Below are 19,691 nucleotides of genomic sequence, written 5' to 3'. Positions count from 1 at the left end.
ATCTCTGATGGAGAGAGAGGACTGCAGAGCAATGACTCTCCTTCAGAACTTCTTGTTCTCCACAACCATCTTTTAGAACACTTCACCCCTCCATCGGATTCACATTTAGGAAACTTTGAAAAATCCACCAATTTCACGTTCACCTTAAATAACCCTCTTATCAGCTCTGCTATCCCAACTACAGATAAGAAAAGAGCAGCAAATGAACCCCTGCCCCCTTAATGAGCAACATGTGCTGCTCTGCTAATTGTATTGCTTGTAATTGCTTGTAATTGCATTTGTATAGCACTTACACCCCTGGCAAGACGCTGAAGCGCTTTTTTTTCGGCGAGTAGCACGCTACTCCGGGACCCATAGAGGATTAGTGTTGAATTGGTATAGTGAAACATGTAAGTAAATTTTAAGTGATGGATAGGTTAGTCAGTTATTTAGATTCGGAAGGATAGCAGGAAACAAGCATTTGCAATGCAATAGGTCTCGCATTTGCGAGAGTTTAAGTTATTGGCATTGTAAATGATAATGCCTTTTATTTACGTTTTAAAAACAAACACATAAATAAAAGGCATTGTCATTTACAATGCCAATAGCTCAAACTGTTGCAAATGCGAGACCTATTGCATTGCAAAGATGCAATAGCATCTTTCTGCCTGGCTGGTCTCCCTTCCTCGCCGAGCAGTGCCTAGATTCCGTTCGGCACGGCTGATTAGCTGACCACCAGCCAATACGAAGGGGCTCCTGCAAAAAGTATCAAATAGCACACGGTTCAGGAAGGGTGCACATCAGAGCAGCTGAGCACACCAGCAGGGGCTTATTTACGCCAGGACTCGTGGGCATGAGGGGTCAACTTCACCTCCATTAGTGCCAATGTTTTATTACAAATGTATGTGAGGGGGCCCATTTTCTTCCTTAAACTAGTGCCCATGAAGCTCTTTCTGCCCACACACCCTTGTTGACAGTCTGCCAGCCCTTCTTTCCATTTCATGGATTGCTACTTCGGAAGGCCCACCGTCCATGATGCCTCCATCAAGCCAGGGGCCCGGGTAGAACAGTGAACCTGCAGACAGAGGCTCCAGGTTCAAGTGCCACCTGACCACATGGCCCAGTCTCAATCCGTGTACACAGACCACCAGGATCGGACTGGCCCGATTGGCTAGTCTGACAGATCAGTATAAGGGGCGTTTTTTTTTTTTTTTAGAAGTTTGTAGGCCTATTTATGGCGTGATGGGTACGTTTTTAGCGATGATCCCCTGCTATTACAACACACATTGGCCGCAGACAACACAGATGAATGCATGGAGCCTCCCATACTTTTTAAAGAACAGCCCAACGTTGCTTTCCTTCAATTTGTGATTTTGTGTACACACTTCTTATATTCTTTCCATGAGACAGTCAAAAGCATTTAAAGTGATTTTCAGTCCGTAGAATAGACTGCACTTTTTTTGTAATGTTCAGGTTAGCACTGTTGTGGTTCTGCTACAGTAGTTTGTAAAAAGAGGTTGTACATTTTGGATATTGCCTATTCCTTCTGCATTTTCATTTGTTATACTTTTTAGGTTTCGCCTGGCATGTGTGTGTGTGTGGGGGGGGGGCTCTGGGTGTGTGTGTGTGTGTGGCTCTGGGTGGGTGTGTGTGGCTCTGGGTGGGTGTGTGTGGCTCTGGGTGGGTGTGTGTGTGGGTATTCACCTGTTACAACGCATTTTTTACAACGCACTACCACTACAACGCAGGCATTACAACGCATACCATTACAACGCATAGCGCTGGGGGGCGCTCTAGGATAAGAGGTAAGTTTAATTTACTATCCAACACCTTCCCTAGGGTCCACGGGGACTGGAGTTAGAATAGTAAATTATACTTACCACTATCCAGCACCCCAAAACTAAAAGCTGTGTATTTTTTTGTCTCGTTTTAAAAAAGCATTCTCCTGTATAATCTATTGATTTGGATTCTTCATGTTATTTTCATTTGCAGATTTATACCAAATGTGGCAAATTTTACTGTGTGTAAAATATCTACTTTTGTAGAAGGTTACAACAGTGTTATATATTAAAGATTAATATGTTCCTTGCTTAATATATATGTTTGCCAAAGACTGTAAAGTCATATGTTGGTTTCTCAATTCTCTCCACAATTGTGCATATAGGATGGTAGCAACTCATTCAGAAAGTGACCTGATGAGGAACAATCCTACTCCTAATGCATTGGAACAACCAACTGTACCAATCAACTAAGTGCAATATGGTCGTCACTGCCAATCTCTACTAGGGTGCTCTGTCACAACCAGAGATGGAGGAATTACCCCCAACCTCTGAAGGGGGAGTTCTGTGTAAATCCACTTACCTGCGGATACCTGTAAATCATCTTTTACCATTGAAATGTTCCTGGTCAACTGACCCTTTATAATAAAATGTTTAAAACACCATAATTTGATAAAATGAATTTATTTTTTATGGCAACGATCCACATTGCGATACCTTACACCAGAGAAATACTTTCGCATCACTTGTGTACACACTCAGAGATTCAATCTCTTTTGAAGAAAGAGTGCATACACAATGATGAACTAGTTCACCTTGGAGAAACTATAATACTGAGCCATTGGTTTATAATATTTAATTGCTAACTAATCACATGTATTATAAGAGGCACGAAAGAATGTCTCACTGGCGAAATAAAAATAGATTAAGAAGTTTTAATCTTGGCAATGCAATAAGGATCATAGCTATAAAATAAACACATGTAAGGGAAGCAAATAGGGAGTGGGGCCTTGTTTAAGGGATTCATTCTGTGACATATGTGTCGGCTGTTAACTTATTCTGTGAAGGTTTAAAATGTGATGTTTTGGAAGGAAGAACAATTAATATATGTGTTTGCATAAATAAAGACTAAGAAGAATAAAAAAAGTTGAAAATATAGCTATTCAGAAGGTTTATGAATTTGCTTTACTTTAATTGTTTCTGAAAACATAAATCTAGTTTAAGAAACAGTTGTATCTCTTATCCAATAGCTCTGTTAATGTATTACGACTCACATCAGAAGGGTAGTCGATGAAGGAGGCTATACCAGGCAGTTTCATCTCATACCAATATAGCAACAAACTCCTGCATTTGGAGTTTACTTTAGAAAAAAAGAGTTTGCAAAGTGGGCCAAACAACATGGCTCACAGTTATTAAACTGCTCTGTCTGTGATGTTTCCACAAGCATTGTGGATGCAGCATAGGTAGTGAAATCCCAGCATCAGGAAGGGATTTTAAAATATAGTGGGCAGACGGCCACCATGGGAAGTGGATACCAGGGAAGATCTTTGATTGTTGTGGAGAAGCAGGACTCAGTGTCCTAGTCTACATTTGGAAAGGAGGAGGAGCCCAGGGACACGCCTGCGCCACATGCACTCAAAAGCGCTTCTTGCCTCTCGTGGCGCGGGAGATCTTGAGTTGTTGTGGAGCAGTGGGACTTGGTTTCCCAGTCTACATTTGGAGAGGAGGAGCAGCCCAGGGTCACGCGTGCGCTCAAAAGTGCTGCTTGCCTCCCGCGGTGTGGGACGTTGCCGGGCAAACCCGGGGCCAAGGCGGGCCCGTCAGAGCCCGGACAAGATTGGGCTGGGCCCCACCTCTTAGTTCTGTGCCTCAAGTGCTCTCAACTACCTCCACATATCCCTGCTCAGCCATCAAGCAGAGGGGTGAGACTCCGGTGCTCTCAAGGATTGAATCAGCTTCTTTTATCTATCCTGGAACAAGGTGAGCCCGTTGGGGGCATTATCATTGTGGAATTTGTGGTCATTGTGGTCATTACATAGTTAGGGGAGCAAGAGGTCTAAGAGGTTTACATCACCACCCTTTTTGTACATGGTGTGCCAGCATGTTTTGACTCCGTTGCTGCCTGCACCTGTGTGCTGTGTGAGTCCAGCCAAGCCACAGGTTGCCTTGTCTCATGGGATTTTATTGTGTTTACAAAGACCCTTCCCTCGCTTAGTTAGACCAAATGGGGAAAGGAAAGACAACTGCCAAAATCCATGCTGCACCAGCAATCATGACTATGGATCGCTTCTTGCAGAGAGCAGCAGGATCCTTGATATGGAAATCGAGCAGGTGGCTCGCTGGCTCTCACGCTACCCGGCAAACCAGCTGCACCCTTGCTCTGCTAGTCCTGCAAGTGGTTGGGTATCCTGATTGTGCCCCCCCCCAAATTTGTGGAACTGTGGACAGATCCTTCAGTACCCCTCTAATCAGGACCCAGGCCAAAGCAGGAGAGCTGAAATCCAGACCGGTGGGGGGAGGGAGCAAGGCACAGGCTTGTGCCTGGTTGTGGGTCGCCCACTATCAATTCAGCAGAAACTCAACTGGACGGCCAGGAAGGTCGAGGGCAGCAGAGGGTTTGGACTCAGAGCCAAGCGTAAGTGCTTTTTGTTAGGGGCCGGGGCAAGCGACCCAGAGTGGACACCTCAACATCTTACAACCCTGGAACAGCACCTCCTTCAAAAGATGAGCTGGCAGCCATGCTGGAAGATTGTGGGGCTCCCTTTTGGATGGACTGGATTCCAAAGGGAGCTCTCTTATTGGTCCCAACATAATAAGATGGCCAGCAACACAGCCAACACTGTCCAAATGGCTCCATCAGCCAGTGGTGGAAATATGGGCAAATGCCAGTCTGTTCTGCGATCTGTAACTGGAGACACGCCCTCTTTCACATGAGAGCATCGTCCCCCCCCACCGTCTCCCTGCCCCGGTCCGCCCGCTCCCACCTTTAAAGGAAGGCTCACATGTGGGGGCATTAGCCATGGTGTCCATTAGGATAAACGCTAGCCGAGATAACAACACGACCACCAGGAGAGAGTATGGTGGACAAGGGGTTTCTATCTCTATATCTGGGTAGCCGGGTATGCAGTCTAAAGGCCCAAACACCATTTATTTATCACTAGAAGCAACACCGTATGTTGTGGTCCTGGGCTATATGCCTGTGTTAAAGACTGGCTCCACAGAAGATTTTTATCAGTTAAAAAATAAAGTCTTGCATTGGCTGGATAATAACACAATACTGGGATATAGAGTGGAGAGGCATATAATCATGGTCCGGAGGGTAGCCTGGATTGGAGGATCCAAAAAGAGCAGTGGTGGTGACTGTGTAATAATCAACTTTAATCGGCCACATGTGGCAGAGAGAATTCTTCACGAAGTTAGACTTCGCACTATTACTGGCCCTGTTACTTCCGTCATGGCCCTTCCCCTGGGCTATTTTTACAGACCCCCATCCATGAGCCAAAGTTTTTAGGTACCCCAGGAGACCATTCTGCATGGCTATCCGGGAGTGGCATCAGGCTCCCTCACCAGTCCAAGTCTTCAATGCCTTTGCACCCTTGGCTCCTTGATAATTGTGATTGACTGGAAGGGTCAGTAACCACGATCTCCATGGTCCATTCTCTGTAACTGGACTTTCTGCATCAGTTGGAACAAGGCAACCCCAGACCTTATTCCAGGGACACCAATCATAATAACCTCATCTCCTGGAACATAGCCAAATTAGTGAGCAAGTTTATGGTTTCAGAGTGGCGCTCTTTTGTCCAAATATTTGACACTGTTTGCTTGCAGGAGACTGAGGCTATCAACAGCTCCTTTTTTTTCTGGAAGGGTATAAGTCCTTTATCATGCCCGTAACCCCCTCGAGGGCTGGCCGACTGAAGGGGGGTCTCACAGTTTATGTCTCACTTAGATTAAAAGGTGATATTGTTGAACTGAACACAGATAATCTCTGCCTGCAGGCCTTGCTATTTTCCAGGGGGGTTAGCAGATTACTGCTCTTAATTTTTTATAATGCTATCTCATCCCTACCAGAGGTTTGTAATATATTGTGTTTGGGCACCTTCTGACTAGTTTTAATGTTTCTTCTCAGCATACCCCCAATATTGTTTTGGTGGGAGAGTTCAATGTCCATCTTTATGGGGATAACAAACGCAGGGCATAGGAGGTTCCCCCTGTCCTCACCATTCTGGAGTGCATTTTGTACATAGTGCCTATGCGGACAATTTAAATACCCTGGTATGCAACGTTCACCTCCAGTCAACGATAGGCAAACTGGACCCAGTACAGAGGAAAGAGATTAAATCCCATTGGGGGGAATAATATAATCTAACCGTCATACAATCAGCATTCCACATGTAAACCAGGTATTCCACCTTTCCAACTCACTTATCCACCATACAGAAGATTGAACCATATGAAGCTAGGAATAACAATAAACACAATTTTTTTTAAATTACACGATCATTTATTAATCATAAAAAACCCTATTGTCAGTAAAATAGACCACACAGTCAATGTACATTATATCTCAAAGTTAATTAAACAAACTTTGTTTAAAAGTTGTCATACAATACACATTAAAAAAGAGAGTGAAGATAACATAGACAAATACAATGTGTCTTCGGAATTTACACATCCGTCATGTGACGATGTCTGAAGCATTGAGCTCTATTTTCACTGTACAGTGCCTTATTCCTTTGGGTTAAAGGGGGCCCAGTACAGAGGGCCATTACTCCCACTTTTAAGGGGCATGGCAGTGATTCTTTTATTGATTTTATCCTAATCTCCAACCCTCTTTTTTATCTGGTATCTGACTTTTTGATTAAACCAAGTATTCACAGTGATCATGATCGCTTATGTCTCAAAGCAAGTTGGCCCTCTTTGGGCTTGAAGAAGGAGAGTGGGGGAGTAGGTGAACTACAGCCAACAGACGGGGCAGAAGGCTTAAATGGGTGCAGATTATCTCTGGTTTTCTTCACGAGTCTCTCCTAGCCAAATGTCAGTACGAGATCCAGACCTTTCTGGCTGCACAGCTGCAGCCTGACGTGACAATTCTCAATGCTTTTGAATCCATATCTCGTTCTATTACCAAGTTAATGACGGTCCCCTCTTCCAATAGCCACCGAGGTAGGGCACCAAGATCATTTGACTCAGCATGATTGCGTGCTGCCGGGAGGCTTGAGGAGGATCTGCATGCCGCCCCTAGAAATAGAAGCCTGTTAGACCTCTCAGAGCGCAGTATACAGTTGCCCTCAGAAAACGTAAAGAAACCTTGAAGGAGGATTCTTGGTGTAAGCTCAAGGATGCTAGCACAATCAGGAGTAGCACCAAGTTCTGGAGAATTACTAACAGCCCTTTTCTGGGAGAAGAGTCAGCAAAAGCTATGGACACACACATCACAGAGAATGACTGGGTCAGCCACTTTGAGGATATGTTTGGGAACACTTTGGTTCAGAACTCGTCCTTTGAGGTGGATATCGAAAGTTCAGCACTGACAGTCTCGGAGAGAGAAGTTAAGCAAGGAATAATGGGTATGACACATAATAAGGCACTTGGACCAGATGGGTAGGGGTGCTTAAAACTGTTATCAATGCGACTGGTATATGTTGCCCCCCGTCATCTTGGGCCACTTCTATCTGTCTCCGTTTTTAAAAAGGGGAACAGAGATAGCACCCATTGTTATACACCCATCTCCCTGTTTGACTCTGTGGTTAAAGAGGTCGGCGGATCCTGTTGCATAGGCTATCCAGTTGGGCCCTAGAGAACGACATCCTGTGAGATGCCCAATATGGTTTCTCCCCTGGCCATTCAATGATTGAGCAATGCCTGTACCTCTTCATGATAATGAACAAGTATACAGAGCCCAGGTCTGGAATGATCTTTTTGGCCTTTATGGACCTCTCCTCTGCACTTGATTGCATAAACGTGTGCAAGTTGTGGCAGACCTTGCTCTCCCTAGGGGTGGACAGGGACATAGTTCTCTTCTTAAGATCTCCATCAAGACATCAAAGGCGCCTGTTCCCATCAAGAGTGGGGTCTGCCAGGGTTGCATACTGGCTCCCTTCTTTTTTAACATAAACATTAATACTCTGAAGAGGAGCCTCCTGGAGGCCAAGGTGGACTTTCCCCAGGCGGGACAGCGTGGTCTTCCAGTCCTGTTCTATGCAGACAACTCCGTCTTAAAGGCCAGGACTGAAAGGGGAGTGCAAATGCTTTTAAATTCCTTCGTTCAGTTCATGGGGGGAGCAGGACTTGAAGGTTAACAACTCCAAGTCTGTTATCATGAAAGTAGGGGCCCGCCCCAGTAGGCCATATACCTTTAAGTTAGGGTCCCCACTTGTCCCAAGATCAAGTGTTTTCTCATACCTGAGGGTGTTGATAGATGAAAAATGAAATGGGGCTCAACTCACCCATAAGAAAAAAATGACCTCTCTAGGAAGTCTGTTGCCATATTCAAATTTGCTTCCAGACTGGAAAAAATACCGATGGGGGCCTTATTAAAGCTTTACAGGGTCAAGTGTATCTCAAAGGCTCTATATGGTAGTGAAATATGGGGATATACTACCACAGATGACCTTCAAACCGTGGAAAATACGTTTTTGAGACAAATTTGGTCCGGTCCTAAGGGTACCCCCTCTTTCACGTTACATGAGGAGTTTGGTATGACATACATCACTAACCTGATGGCAGTACACCCTATGTCTCTCTTGTTAAAAATCTGGGCTGGCAAGGCGGTAACACTGAATAAAGTGATTTTAAAAGAGTGGTTGGCCCTCAATCATGCCTCCCGTGTGCCATGACTCAAATACTTTGAAGAGAGTTTGAAGAGCTTGGGGAGAGGAGATCTTTTCATCACCCCATATCTGATGAATAAGAGGGAGTTGAACCTCCTAAAGGCGGCCTTCTTTGCGATGCAGAATGTGTTAAGGGAAGAGGAGGAGCTTTTGAAGCCCAGTGTACATCGCTTCATCATGCTAAAAACCAACCAGATGGTGGAGCCGTAATTACTGGGGTTCATAAACTCATTTGACAGATTTTTATTGACCAGGTTTCGGTAGAAACCTTTTTCACCTCCATTATTATTATTATGTATTACAGCTTTTATGATACCCCTTGAAAGTCCTACTAAATCCTGATTCTGAAAAGGTCAACTTCAGGCTAGTGCGACCTGCTTTTATCTTTTTACAAATGCTCACGGGTAGCACCGTTTTTAATGTGCACAGCTTTTTAAAATCTGCCATCAGGCTTAGGTCCAGTTTTGATTAACTTGCTTGCCCACTTACACCTTTTATGTCACCATGCACTTTATATTATTATGCTCACCTGTTTGATTATTTTACATTGTATGAGTTGTGACTCATTGTGCTAACTTTGAGCTTTTGTACTACTGTATTTAAAAAACTTTTTTAGCACAAGTTATTATCTAATTTGGTATGTCCCTGTAAAGACTGTTTTTTTCATAATTTGATCATGTGCTTATATGGTTTTAATGCAAAAAGAAGAATTGATGGACAGAATGCAGAACAATGTCATATATTCACCCCAGTACAGAGATCTGGGCCTAAATCCATTGCTTCTTTGCTCACCATGCCATTCCAGTTTGGACCCAGCCATATGCAAATCAGTCTTGACCCTGCGCCCAATGGGAACAGTCCAGCCAAACTGCCAGGCCAGGTCCTCCCTGGACTGGAAACAAGCATCCTAGGACCGGTTTCGGGCTTTCATGCTTTTATGCTTGTTTCCGGTCCAGGGAGGACCTGGCTTGGCAGTTCGGTCTGGAATATTCCCATGAGGCACAGGGTTAAGACTGATTTGCATATGGCTGGGTCTAAACTGGGTTGGCATGGAGAGCAAAAGAACAATGATTTTAACCCTGGTCTCTTGACTGGGAGTGAATGTATGATTTATTCAGCATTCCATCCATCATTTGTTTGCCTAGCACTTTTCACCCTAAGTGGGATGGGTATGCCCAAACGTGGGTCCCTTGCTCACTGTGCCACTGGATTCAAGCTAGCCTGGCTGATGAAGGGTCATACCCAGACACCGGTACCAGGATGCTTCTTTTCGGTCCAGGGAGGACCTGGCTTGGCAGTTTGGTCTGGACTGTTCCCATAAGGCGCAGGGTCAAGACTGATTTGCATATGGCTGGGTCTAAAATTGGGTGGCATGGTGAGTAAAAGAATGATGGGTTTAACCCTGATCTCTTGACTGGGGTTGAATGTATGATTTATTCAGCATTCTATCCATCATTTGCTTGTGTAGCACATTTATGGTTTTAATACCTGAAACAGAATAAAGATAATTTTGTATACCAGGGCCTCCGCTGACCTAGCTGGCTGGATGCAGGATGCCAGGCGAGGTTTAAATCTCCATCCAAAAACAATGCTGCAACCCTGAATTATTTTGATGCATGATTATTTTAGGAAAAAGTTTTTTGGCAATCCTTAAACCCAACAACGTAGTTTCTATTAGTTGGTAAAATGGATGAATTATCGGAAAAGTTTCTGCCGAATACCATTAGATGAATTTCATTTATGTTCAAAAAGTATTTTATTCAACGTTTACTGCCCCCTGCTGAAAGCGTCTAAGTGCTGGTGAATGAAAGAGTTGGAGACAATGTGGGCACTGAGAAATCTGCAAATGGAGACTATGCTACCAACCCCTGATGTACCAGCCTGGCACTCGTTGTTCATTCACTAGGTGACACAGCAACAGTGCAATGATTTTCAGTGCCGTATTAATTTGCCTGCTAACGCTCCTTTTGCGCTTATAAAAAGCATCTCTCAGGCTTTTTGCACTAGCTTGCACCACCATTACATGGTGCCCTAAGGCTGAAGCCATCCTTTGTTGAATACATTTTAAAAAGATGTAAAATAGACATACCTACTCTCTGCCAATTCACACCTCCATGTTACACAGACAGGTTATTTACGTGGGCATTCATTGTGAAAAGTACTTTAAAATGATGAATGTGTAAGTTCCATATTAATGAAAGATGAATTATAAAAAGATATATTGCACTACAGTGCACTTGCCTCTGTGGTTGTGTAGAAGCGGCCCATTTTAGGGGAATATCGCAAAACAGGTCATAAACATGCAATATAAATTGGTTGAACGTCTACTGAGAAGTAACTTTGAATGAGACATATTTGTTTTAATGTTGAGTGATCTGAACTACTAAGCATCTTTAACTCACCACTTTCTGGCTGTTCTCAGACACCTGCAACAACCACTCTATGTCTAGACTCTTCGGTCCCAGCAGGCTCATGCGGTGCTGGCAAGGCAGCGTCACGTTCTCCTCCGCCACCTTTTTGATCGCGGTTTGGGCTGCGCCAACCCATACACAACTGAAAACTGAATCAAAAAAAGTTGTATTAAAGAGGCGTTCAGAACATCAGTGAGCAACTGTGGACACGAGGAGACACATTACATGCACTTTGCATTGGGACAAAAAACAAGGGAAAACCAATTTGCTGCTTGTGCACTGACATTGGAGCAAAGAAATGGTGACACCGTCACTATTGCAGAAAGGTGTTTGCGCCATGGCAAAAATTAGGAAATGGATTGGGAAATCAGTGCAAAGCTATGTGTATACATCGCCTCACTTGTGTCATTTTTGTCTCAAACATACATTCTTATTCATATAGAGCCATATTACACACAATAGGAGAAAATTAAGGGGCATATTTCTAAGCAATAGCGATAATTATCGCTATTGCTTGGTTAGAGGCAAAGATTTACCGCAGAGCTGCGGCGATTTTTATCGCAGATAAACCTTGGTATTACCAAGGTTTATCGCAAATGCGATAAAAATCGGCTGCAATGCATGAATATCGCTGAAAAGTCAGCGATATTCATGCATTACCTAGCTAATGCTCTTAGCCATGTTATCCACCTCCCATTGGCTAACATGGCTAAGAACTGCTCAGGGCAGGTGTTAGCTTTTGGAGATATTCGCGCTTACCGCGAATATCTCCAAAAGTTGGTAATAGGAGATAGCGATGTTAGCAACTGTTTCCAGTCGCCAACATCTTTGCACGCCCACTTTGCATGTCATTAGTGATAAATATCACTGACATGCAAAGTGGGGCCCAAGATGGTCGCTATCTCCTACTAGCTGTCGCTAACTGGTGTTAGCGACAGCTAGGTAATAGGGAGAAAATTTTATCTCTGCTTTCTTGGCTTTTAAAGCCAAAAAAGCGGAGATAAACCACCTTGATAATATGCCCCTAATTTCCTTAACTTCTTATGTAAACGCATAAAAAAAAATATGTAATCAGTTTATGACATGTTTGATGCGGTGCACAGAGCATATGTTGATATCTCTAGTGGATATGCTCCGAAAATAATGTAAAACAATTTTCTCCCCTTCGTTTTTTTGGCTTTGCACAAACCTTCTGCCACCCAGTACCTCATGTCTGATCTGCGAGTAAAGAGTGTGGCCATTGTCCGCCGTAGATAGTAAAATATAAGCAATGCAGAAGATCTTGTTTTGCAAGTACATGAATTGCACAGGATTTTTCTGACCTCCAAGTGAAATAGAAATGTGCTTGCTAGATCTACCGCCTTAGACTGGTTTTTAGGAGTTCTATGGCAAACCAAAAAGACGATGGCCTTGAGAAGCCCAGCCTAGTGAGTGTAGAACAGCCCAGTTTTGAATTGTATAACCAGTCTGAATTCCTTAACTGCTATTTAAAAAAAAGAACTTTAAAACATATGGACAAGTAAGATGCAATTTTTACATAATCTCCTGAAAACTTCTGTAAAAGCAAATATTTATAAATATAAAAATATTCTACGTGCAATCTTTTAAACTACACACGCTGTTTTTGTGTCTATGGGCTGCTACTTTACTTTTTGCAAACATATATTGGATTAAAGAAATAGATTCTGGCGCTAACTAGAGTGCAATTAATAAGGAATACAATTGTCCTTATTTACGTGCATTTTTAATCCCAAAGAGAATTAGAAAAAAGTCTACCAAAACTAAATGGGACAGGTTGCATGACTGATTTTGATTACTTTTGTTATTAGATCCTAGTGTCCCTCACACACATTTTTTCTCAATAGCCACAAAATGTGGTAAACAATGTTGGCTTTCTGCTGAGGAACTTTCTTTTTTAAATTATTCTGGCAACTGTCTCTATTTAACTTTCCTGGTTGAAAACGACCAGCAGAGGTCAGTAGAATACCAGAATCACTTTAGCATTCTCTAGATTCCAGTCCATAGAAATTGTCTTCCATGAGCACCCGTAGACAATAATATTTTATTTAAATCTTGTATTTTCAGTGATATAACCCCCGAAGGCCCTGATTTTATATTAAAAACAGCGCTTTGGACTATACCATTTCCTGCTGAAGGGCAACATCTCTCTCCATGTGTTCCCATACCTGGCATGTCACGCAGTTTGGTGCTTACTTTCCCTCCATATTAAAGAACCGTAGATGTTTCAGCACCCAGGCTAATGTGCTGCATAGCTAAATACATATAAGGTCCCAAAAGCAAGACTGATTGCATTGCAAATGCTTGTTGTATTATGCACAAGGATTCTGTAATATCTCTGGAATGGAACATCTTTCGAATTATGATAAAAGATGTTTACAAAAAGCGCTCCTATTATATTTTGTTATGCTTTAGCCGCAGTTAAAACTTTTCAGGTATTAGATGGACCTGAGGTGTTGTGTCTTTGAACTGTGTAAGGAAGAACTGAGAAATTGTGCTGCAATAGGACGATGAAGCCTATATGGAAGGGTGATGGAATATTAAAACTGTGGAGTAATCGTTTGGATTTTGGAGAGGCAAATGATACGAGGGATATCTCGAGTTGTATGATAAAGATTAAAGCACATCATTTTCTGACAGAAAGTCTTATAACAATTTGTCCTATATATATTTTATTACACATACTAGTAATCGAATCAATAGTGAATTCTTGAATTAATAAAAATAATATACCACAGTCAATTATTAAACAGATATCAGAATGGGGTTGTTGACTTCAAAATGACATAAATTGAATATAAATATGAAATATCCCACAATGGTTTCTAAAATCAGTCAATTAATTTATTCGGTTATCAAAACAATCAAAGCAAACAATAACAATACTTCATGATCACAGCAACAAAAACACAGTTTGTGTGAACATTGAGGTTTAAAATTAGGCACGTGATTGTACCACCTCAATTGCTTTGTGTAAAAACAAATGTTAAAGGATTAAAAGAAAGCACAGACCAAGGAAGCACACACATAACATCTCCTTAAAATAGCCATAAAATGCGCTCTATCATCTAGGTTGTGACAACCGCTAGCTCATCATATGTGCAACATGCGTGCAAAAGCTAAGACTAGTATACAACATGAGCATCATATTATTAAAAACAGTACAAAATATGTCTAAATTAATCATGCAGATCAAACGACTAGCTAAAGTGCAAAGTCATAAGAGTGCAAATAGTACGTTCAATGCCAAAGTAGTATAACAGTACAAATTCATAAAGTGCATGAGCTATGAGAAGCTGAGAAAAGGCATATCTATTTCAAGAACAGAAAACATGTTGCCGGACAAATATTAAGTTATTTCTAATTACTCCGCAACCACTGTTGCTAAAATAAGTATGGCGGGAACTTACTTCCCTTGTGCCAGACATTTAGCAGGAAACGTCTCACAGCAAATACAATTGGGCCTAAAGTGTCTGTTTTCAGAATTCTCAGGGCAACCAAATATCGAGAGATCCACAGATTTGAGCACACTGGGTGTATCCACTTGCCACGAAGACCATGGTACACCGGGCAGAAGAACAAAATAAATTCCTATGACTCCGGAGCCAATCCACAAGCTGCACACAAGTCAATGGACTCTCCTGTACTCCATCTGTTTGTGTTTTCAAGGGTAAATTAACCAATCTGAAACAGACATACAAGCTCTTGGCTAGTGGGGGTGCAATTACATTTAAGAATTGGTCAAAATGAGGATTGATCTTAACCTCAAAGAATTTCTTGGTTAAATGCCCGTTTTCCCCATTCTTCATGTATTGTTCACAAACAAATGCCCAATAACGGGATTTTAGACCAACGGTCTCAGTCTTTCAGCCACTCCCAGGGTCATCCCGTAATATAATTAGGCCTAACTTTGTAAACAAACTTAATGCAAACTTGAGCCATGGGAACTTTCAGAGCGTTAGTCGCGTTCAGAAATTCCCTTAAATAATCCCAATAGTCAATACGCTCTGGAATGGACCACAAACAAATCCAATAAATTAAGGGCTTCAGTTTGCAACACATCAGAAATTCTATTGATTCCTATATCGAAGAAAAGGGGAACAAGTGGGTTTCTAAGTAGATCAGAATTAATGGGATCTAGAAATGCTGTTCTCTGCTATAGAGAGCTTCTTGAGATCAGCATAGCCCAATATTTCAGCTCCAAAGAGAGCAGTGCTTTGAGCCTTGGCACGATAATCTTCAAGAGCAGGGGAAACTGAGGGGGAACGGGTTCTGTTGTGCAATCCTAAGATTGCTTTAGATCTCTGTTGTACTAACGAAAAGCTCATGTTTAGTTCGGGGTTTCCACTTGAACTTATTGGTTACTTTGACCTCTAGATAATCAAAACATTGGACCAGGATTTCATTGTCTGCCCTCGCAGAGCAGTTCTAACTGCTCCAGCCCCAATACCATGTAGTTCGTTTTTGATACATTTAGGCCAAGGCCTCTACTATTGCAAAACCCAACAAACGTATCAATTAAATTCTGAAGGCCCACTGGGGTGTTGGATATGAGAAGCGAGTCATCCGCAAAAAGAAGTATTGGAATCTTGTTACCATTTAAGACAGGTGAGTCATTCCCGCAGGCCATAATTCATTTACTGCATCATTGATATACAACGTCAACAAAGTGGGGGCCAGGATGCACCCCTGACATACCCCTGTGATATTGTATTGAGATGCTGGCTGGAATGGCACATCTCTGTGATGCACTGTACATTCCAGCATGATGTCACCCCTGTAGAATCATTGACAGTTGGTCTAGCTGTGTCTGGCAAGAACATCGTTTGGGGTCTTTCTCCTATCTAATAAATCCCACCCTCGTCGCCAAAATTGTTATACTAAAATGCATGAAGACAACAGATGTATATCTTGAGATTGGATTTATTAGATAGGAGAAAGACCCCAAATTATGTTCTTGCCAGACACACCCGCATAAGATAGGAATGCGATCGGTCAGTTCACCTTGGCTGTCCCAACGAACTTGGGCATAGCTCCTTTCATGCAATTTGGCAATAATATTAATCAGGTTCCCAGGAACTACCGTCTAGCCTAAAACTCTCCATAGTTTCCCTTGCGGGACAAGATCGAATGCAGCTCATAAATCTATCAAGTCTACATACAATCTTTGTTTATTCAGCAATGCATACTTCTATTACAGGATGGAAAATCCAAACACCTGATCAGAGGTACTAGTATTTGCTCAAATGCCGGCTAGAAGCAGAGACAATTTGTAATGCTCATCTACCCAGTTTAGAAACTTGTCAAGGGCCTGTGTTGCAAAAATCTTCTGTAAATTGTCAATGAGGCTGATGATCCTATAGTGAGATAGACAGGAGATTGATGCAGCTGATCCACTCTTAGGGCTATGATTTAAACAAATCACCAGGTATTTTGTCAGGACAGGGAGCGTTTGCTGATTTGAGATGAATTATAGCAGTTGAGGTATCCACTAGGCAAAAGATATTACACTGTCCTCCAGCGCAACTGCAGTTTGGGTGACACTGGGAAGAGTTACTGGCTTTAAGCATGGGGATGGTTTGTCGGACTCAGTATGAGCATACAGCGTTGAGAAATGTATAATCCACCTGATAGACTGTATATGGTGATGATCGGTGCTGTCTGTGCTACCTTGGAATAGTATATAGCAAAAAGCTCTGATAACATTCAATATGTCAATGTGTAATACGTCTTGCCAGTTGTTGTCGGCCCTGTCACTTCTGGCTCTTGTGAGTGCCATTTTATAGTTTTGCCTGGCCTCTGCAATCTAGGGACATAGACACTTTTTGACAGCCATCATAAACAATCATTTGGCTAATTTACATTCAGAATTGAACCATGACTTTTGCTTTGCAAAAGATATTTTCTTATGGTCAACCTTTTTATATAGGAGACCTCGTAGTTTATTAAAAAGCCATACATGACTATCTAAAATATGAATATGTGCATCAGGGAGACCTTCAAAGTCAGCCAGATAGTCAATATATCAATAATAGGTCTCTGAATATAGTGGATCAGACAGCACTTGTGGCCAGGCGACACTCCTGTGATTATTCACCAGGATAGGTGCTGCTACCACGTTGTGACAGGTAGTCAAAACCCCTCTGAAAGCATCACCAGATAAGGTCTTAATCAGAGAGTTATGGTCACTATCCATATAGCTTTCACTTTCCATATCATCAAGCAGAGCCACAGTCTTACGTAAAAGAGGACATAATCAATGACGCTTGTATAAGAGTCCCTTTTAAAAGTGGAAGCCCTTTCAAAATCAATCAGATCGAGTGCATCCGTTACAAGCTCTTAGGCCCCAGCAAACAATCAGTGATGCTAACTGGAGGGCTATTTTGTAAAAATAGATGTTGGAGTTTACCAGCTAATTGGGGTTTATTCTGTTATTCATCCTCCTGTTCTACTAGTGCATTGATGTAAAGTGAAAGGTCAAATGATACATTGAAATCTCCTGCCACTATTACCTTTAAATGTTGTTGATGCAATTCAATTAGCTAATCAAAATTGACCAAAACAGATGAATCATGACTAGCAGGCGCTGACCTCGCATAAACATTCAGGGCCTAATTACAATGTTGTGCGGACTTAAGTCCGCCCAACATCTTTTCAGTTTTTGGACCGACCGACCTCCTGCCAGCGGTTCGACCAACCAATTAGGATGCGACCGAGCACTGTTCGGTCACACTCCTATTCTTTACAATGGGAACATGCATTCCGACTGGAATGCATGTTCTCATTGTGAAACAAAGAGGTGCAGTTCATCCCTGCACCCCGTGGCAGGCACCTTAAGGGTTCCAGTTGGCCCCCCATGCACCTTCGACTTCCGCCAGCCTTTCTGTGTCGGAAAGGCCGTCACATAAGGGCTGTCGGTATTTGACATTGTAATTGCTCGAGCGGAAAGAGTCGCTCTTAGGATTACTGAAATCATTCCGGCTAGTGGACGGGCTCTCCATCATAATGGGTCGGGCGGAAAGGAATCTGACTGTCTGATTACGATGTGTTAGAAATCGCTCTGATCGTTGGTCGGAGCCATTTCCTAACGCATTGTATTCAGCCCCTAAATAGTACAACATTCAAACCTGAGGATAATCCCCAATAAATCAGGAAAATCAACCATCAGCGATGGACAGAAACTGGGGCTTGGCATCCGCACTATAAGATGTAAAGTCATTATTCACTGCCCACGTTTCTTGGAACATACATATGTCATGATCACCTATATAAAAAATCCATTCAGTATAATTTCGATTTAATCCCTGCCAAATTCCAGGATATAATGGAAAACCCATCATGCATACCACACAAGAATTTAGGCGGAGGGACTGAAGCCAATTGAAATGAAATGAAATGAAATGAAATGAAATGAAAATGTGACTTATAGAGCGCTGCAGCTGCCCTGAGGCGTCCAGGTGCTTGAAACAGAAGAAGCCCTCATGAGGTTACTTTATTAGGCATTAAACAGTAGGGTTTTTAGCTGTTTACGAAAGGTAGTCAGGTTGGGGTTGTTCCTCAGCTGCAGAGGGAGGGAGTTCCAGAGTTTGGAAAATTGCTCTGTTGGTGCCAGACCAGGACACCCTGTGCTAAGTATAGTCAACCCCCTGGAGACATTGTGTTATCACTTCTATTGTTGCCAATTATACAAGCTTGAGTTGCAATATTACTCCCAATACAGTCAACGATCAAGAATGAACAAGCCAACTGCCCAGATTAATCGATTGACATTAGGCTCAATTCTTCCAATCCTGCAATGTTTCCCTTTGAAGTGAGGCTGGGTTCTGAAAGGAGCCTCAGATTGTTAGGAGTGTCTTGGGTTGTCGGAGGGTAGAGTCTTAGCCTTTTTTCTGGCGAAATGGGAAGTGTGAAGTTCGAAATTGATGAGGCCTTCAACCAACATTATTGCTTAGGATACAAAAACATAATCGGAGCTTGCAGAACCCATATTGCAACGTCTGGCATACCCAATATCAGGTCTTACTATGGATAAGCATTTACGGTTGGTCTTAAGCCCGTGTGTGACTTTATTGTTCAGAGACTCAGTATCTTCAAATACGCCAGAGGCAAGTTTGGGTACCAGAGTCAAATAGACCACCCTTCCCGAATTTACACCAAAGTCCCCCAGGAACGATGGGTGGTATTGATCTGGTTGCTTAATAGCATGGGCTGCTCTAGCCCCAGCAAAGAACCACAGGTCGAAGTAATGAGCAGCAGAGCGTCTCTGTCTGTTGAGGCGGTCTATTGGCCTATTGGCCTAAAATTGATCTTTGTGATCGACCAAATGCTGATGTGTACGTGGGTCTGTTCCCTGGAAATGTAGGCCCAGTGAGGGCTTAGTACATGAGGGCATCACCTGGCTAGTAGTTGCGGACATTTATTCCATGGGTGTGTGGATGTAACTGTGCCGAAGCCAAGGCGCCAGTGGACTTGCCAGCAGTGAGGATTCTAGGGATGGAGATTCATCCTGCGCCACCACATTCCCCCGCCGGCATGTACATTTGCAGGAACAATTGACAGTAATATTGTTTATAATGTTTGTAAGCAATTCAAATCTTCCGGTAAATTTGAAGTTGGGCACTTCAGATCATCCAGCTTGCGATGTTGTGAGAATGGATCGCCAGTGTTTACAG

At 42.7% G+C, this 19,691-nt stretch overlaps 1 protein-coding gene across 1 annotated transcript in view; it reads right to left on the bottom strand.

The window, feature by feature from the left end:
• Positions 1–19,691, bottom strand: part of CLMP (CXADR like cell adhesion molecule) — a 452,262-nt gene that overhangs the window by 165,146 nt on the left and 267,425 nt on the right. Inside the window, exon 2 of the mRNA XM_086956962.1 lies at positions 10,993–11,150. Coding sequence (XP_086813088.1) covers positions 10,993–11,150 — 158 coding nt within the window. The remainder of the gene's footprint in view (positions 1–10,992; positions 11,151–19,691) is intronic.

Source organism: Lissotriton vulgaris, chromosome 2_1, assembly GCF_964263255.1.
Source record: "Lissotriton vulgaris chromosome 2_1, aLisVul1.2, whole genome shotgun sequence".
Classification (NCBI taxonomy): Eukaryota; Metazoa; Chordata; class Amphibia; order Caudata; family Salamandridae; genus Lissotriton; species Lissotriton vulgaris.
This window is presented reverse-complemented; position numbering and strand designations above follow the sequence as displayed.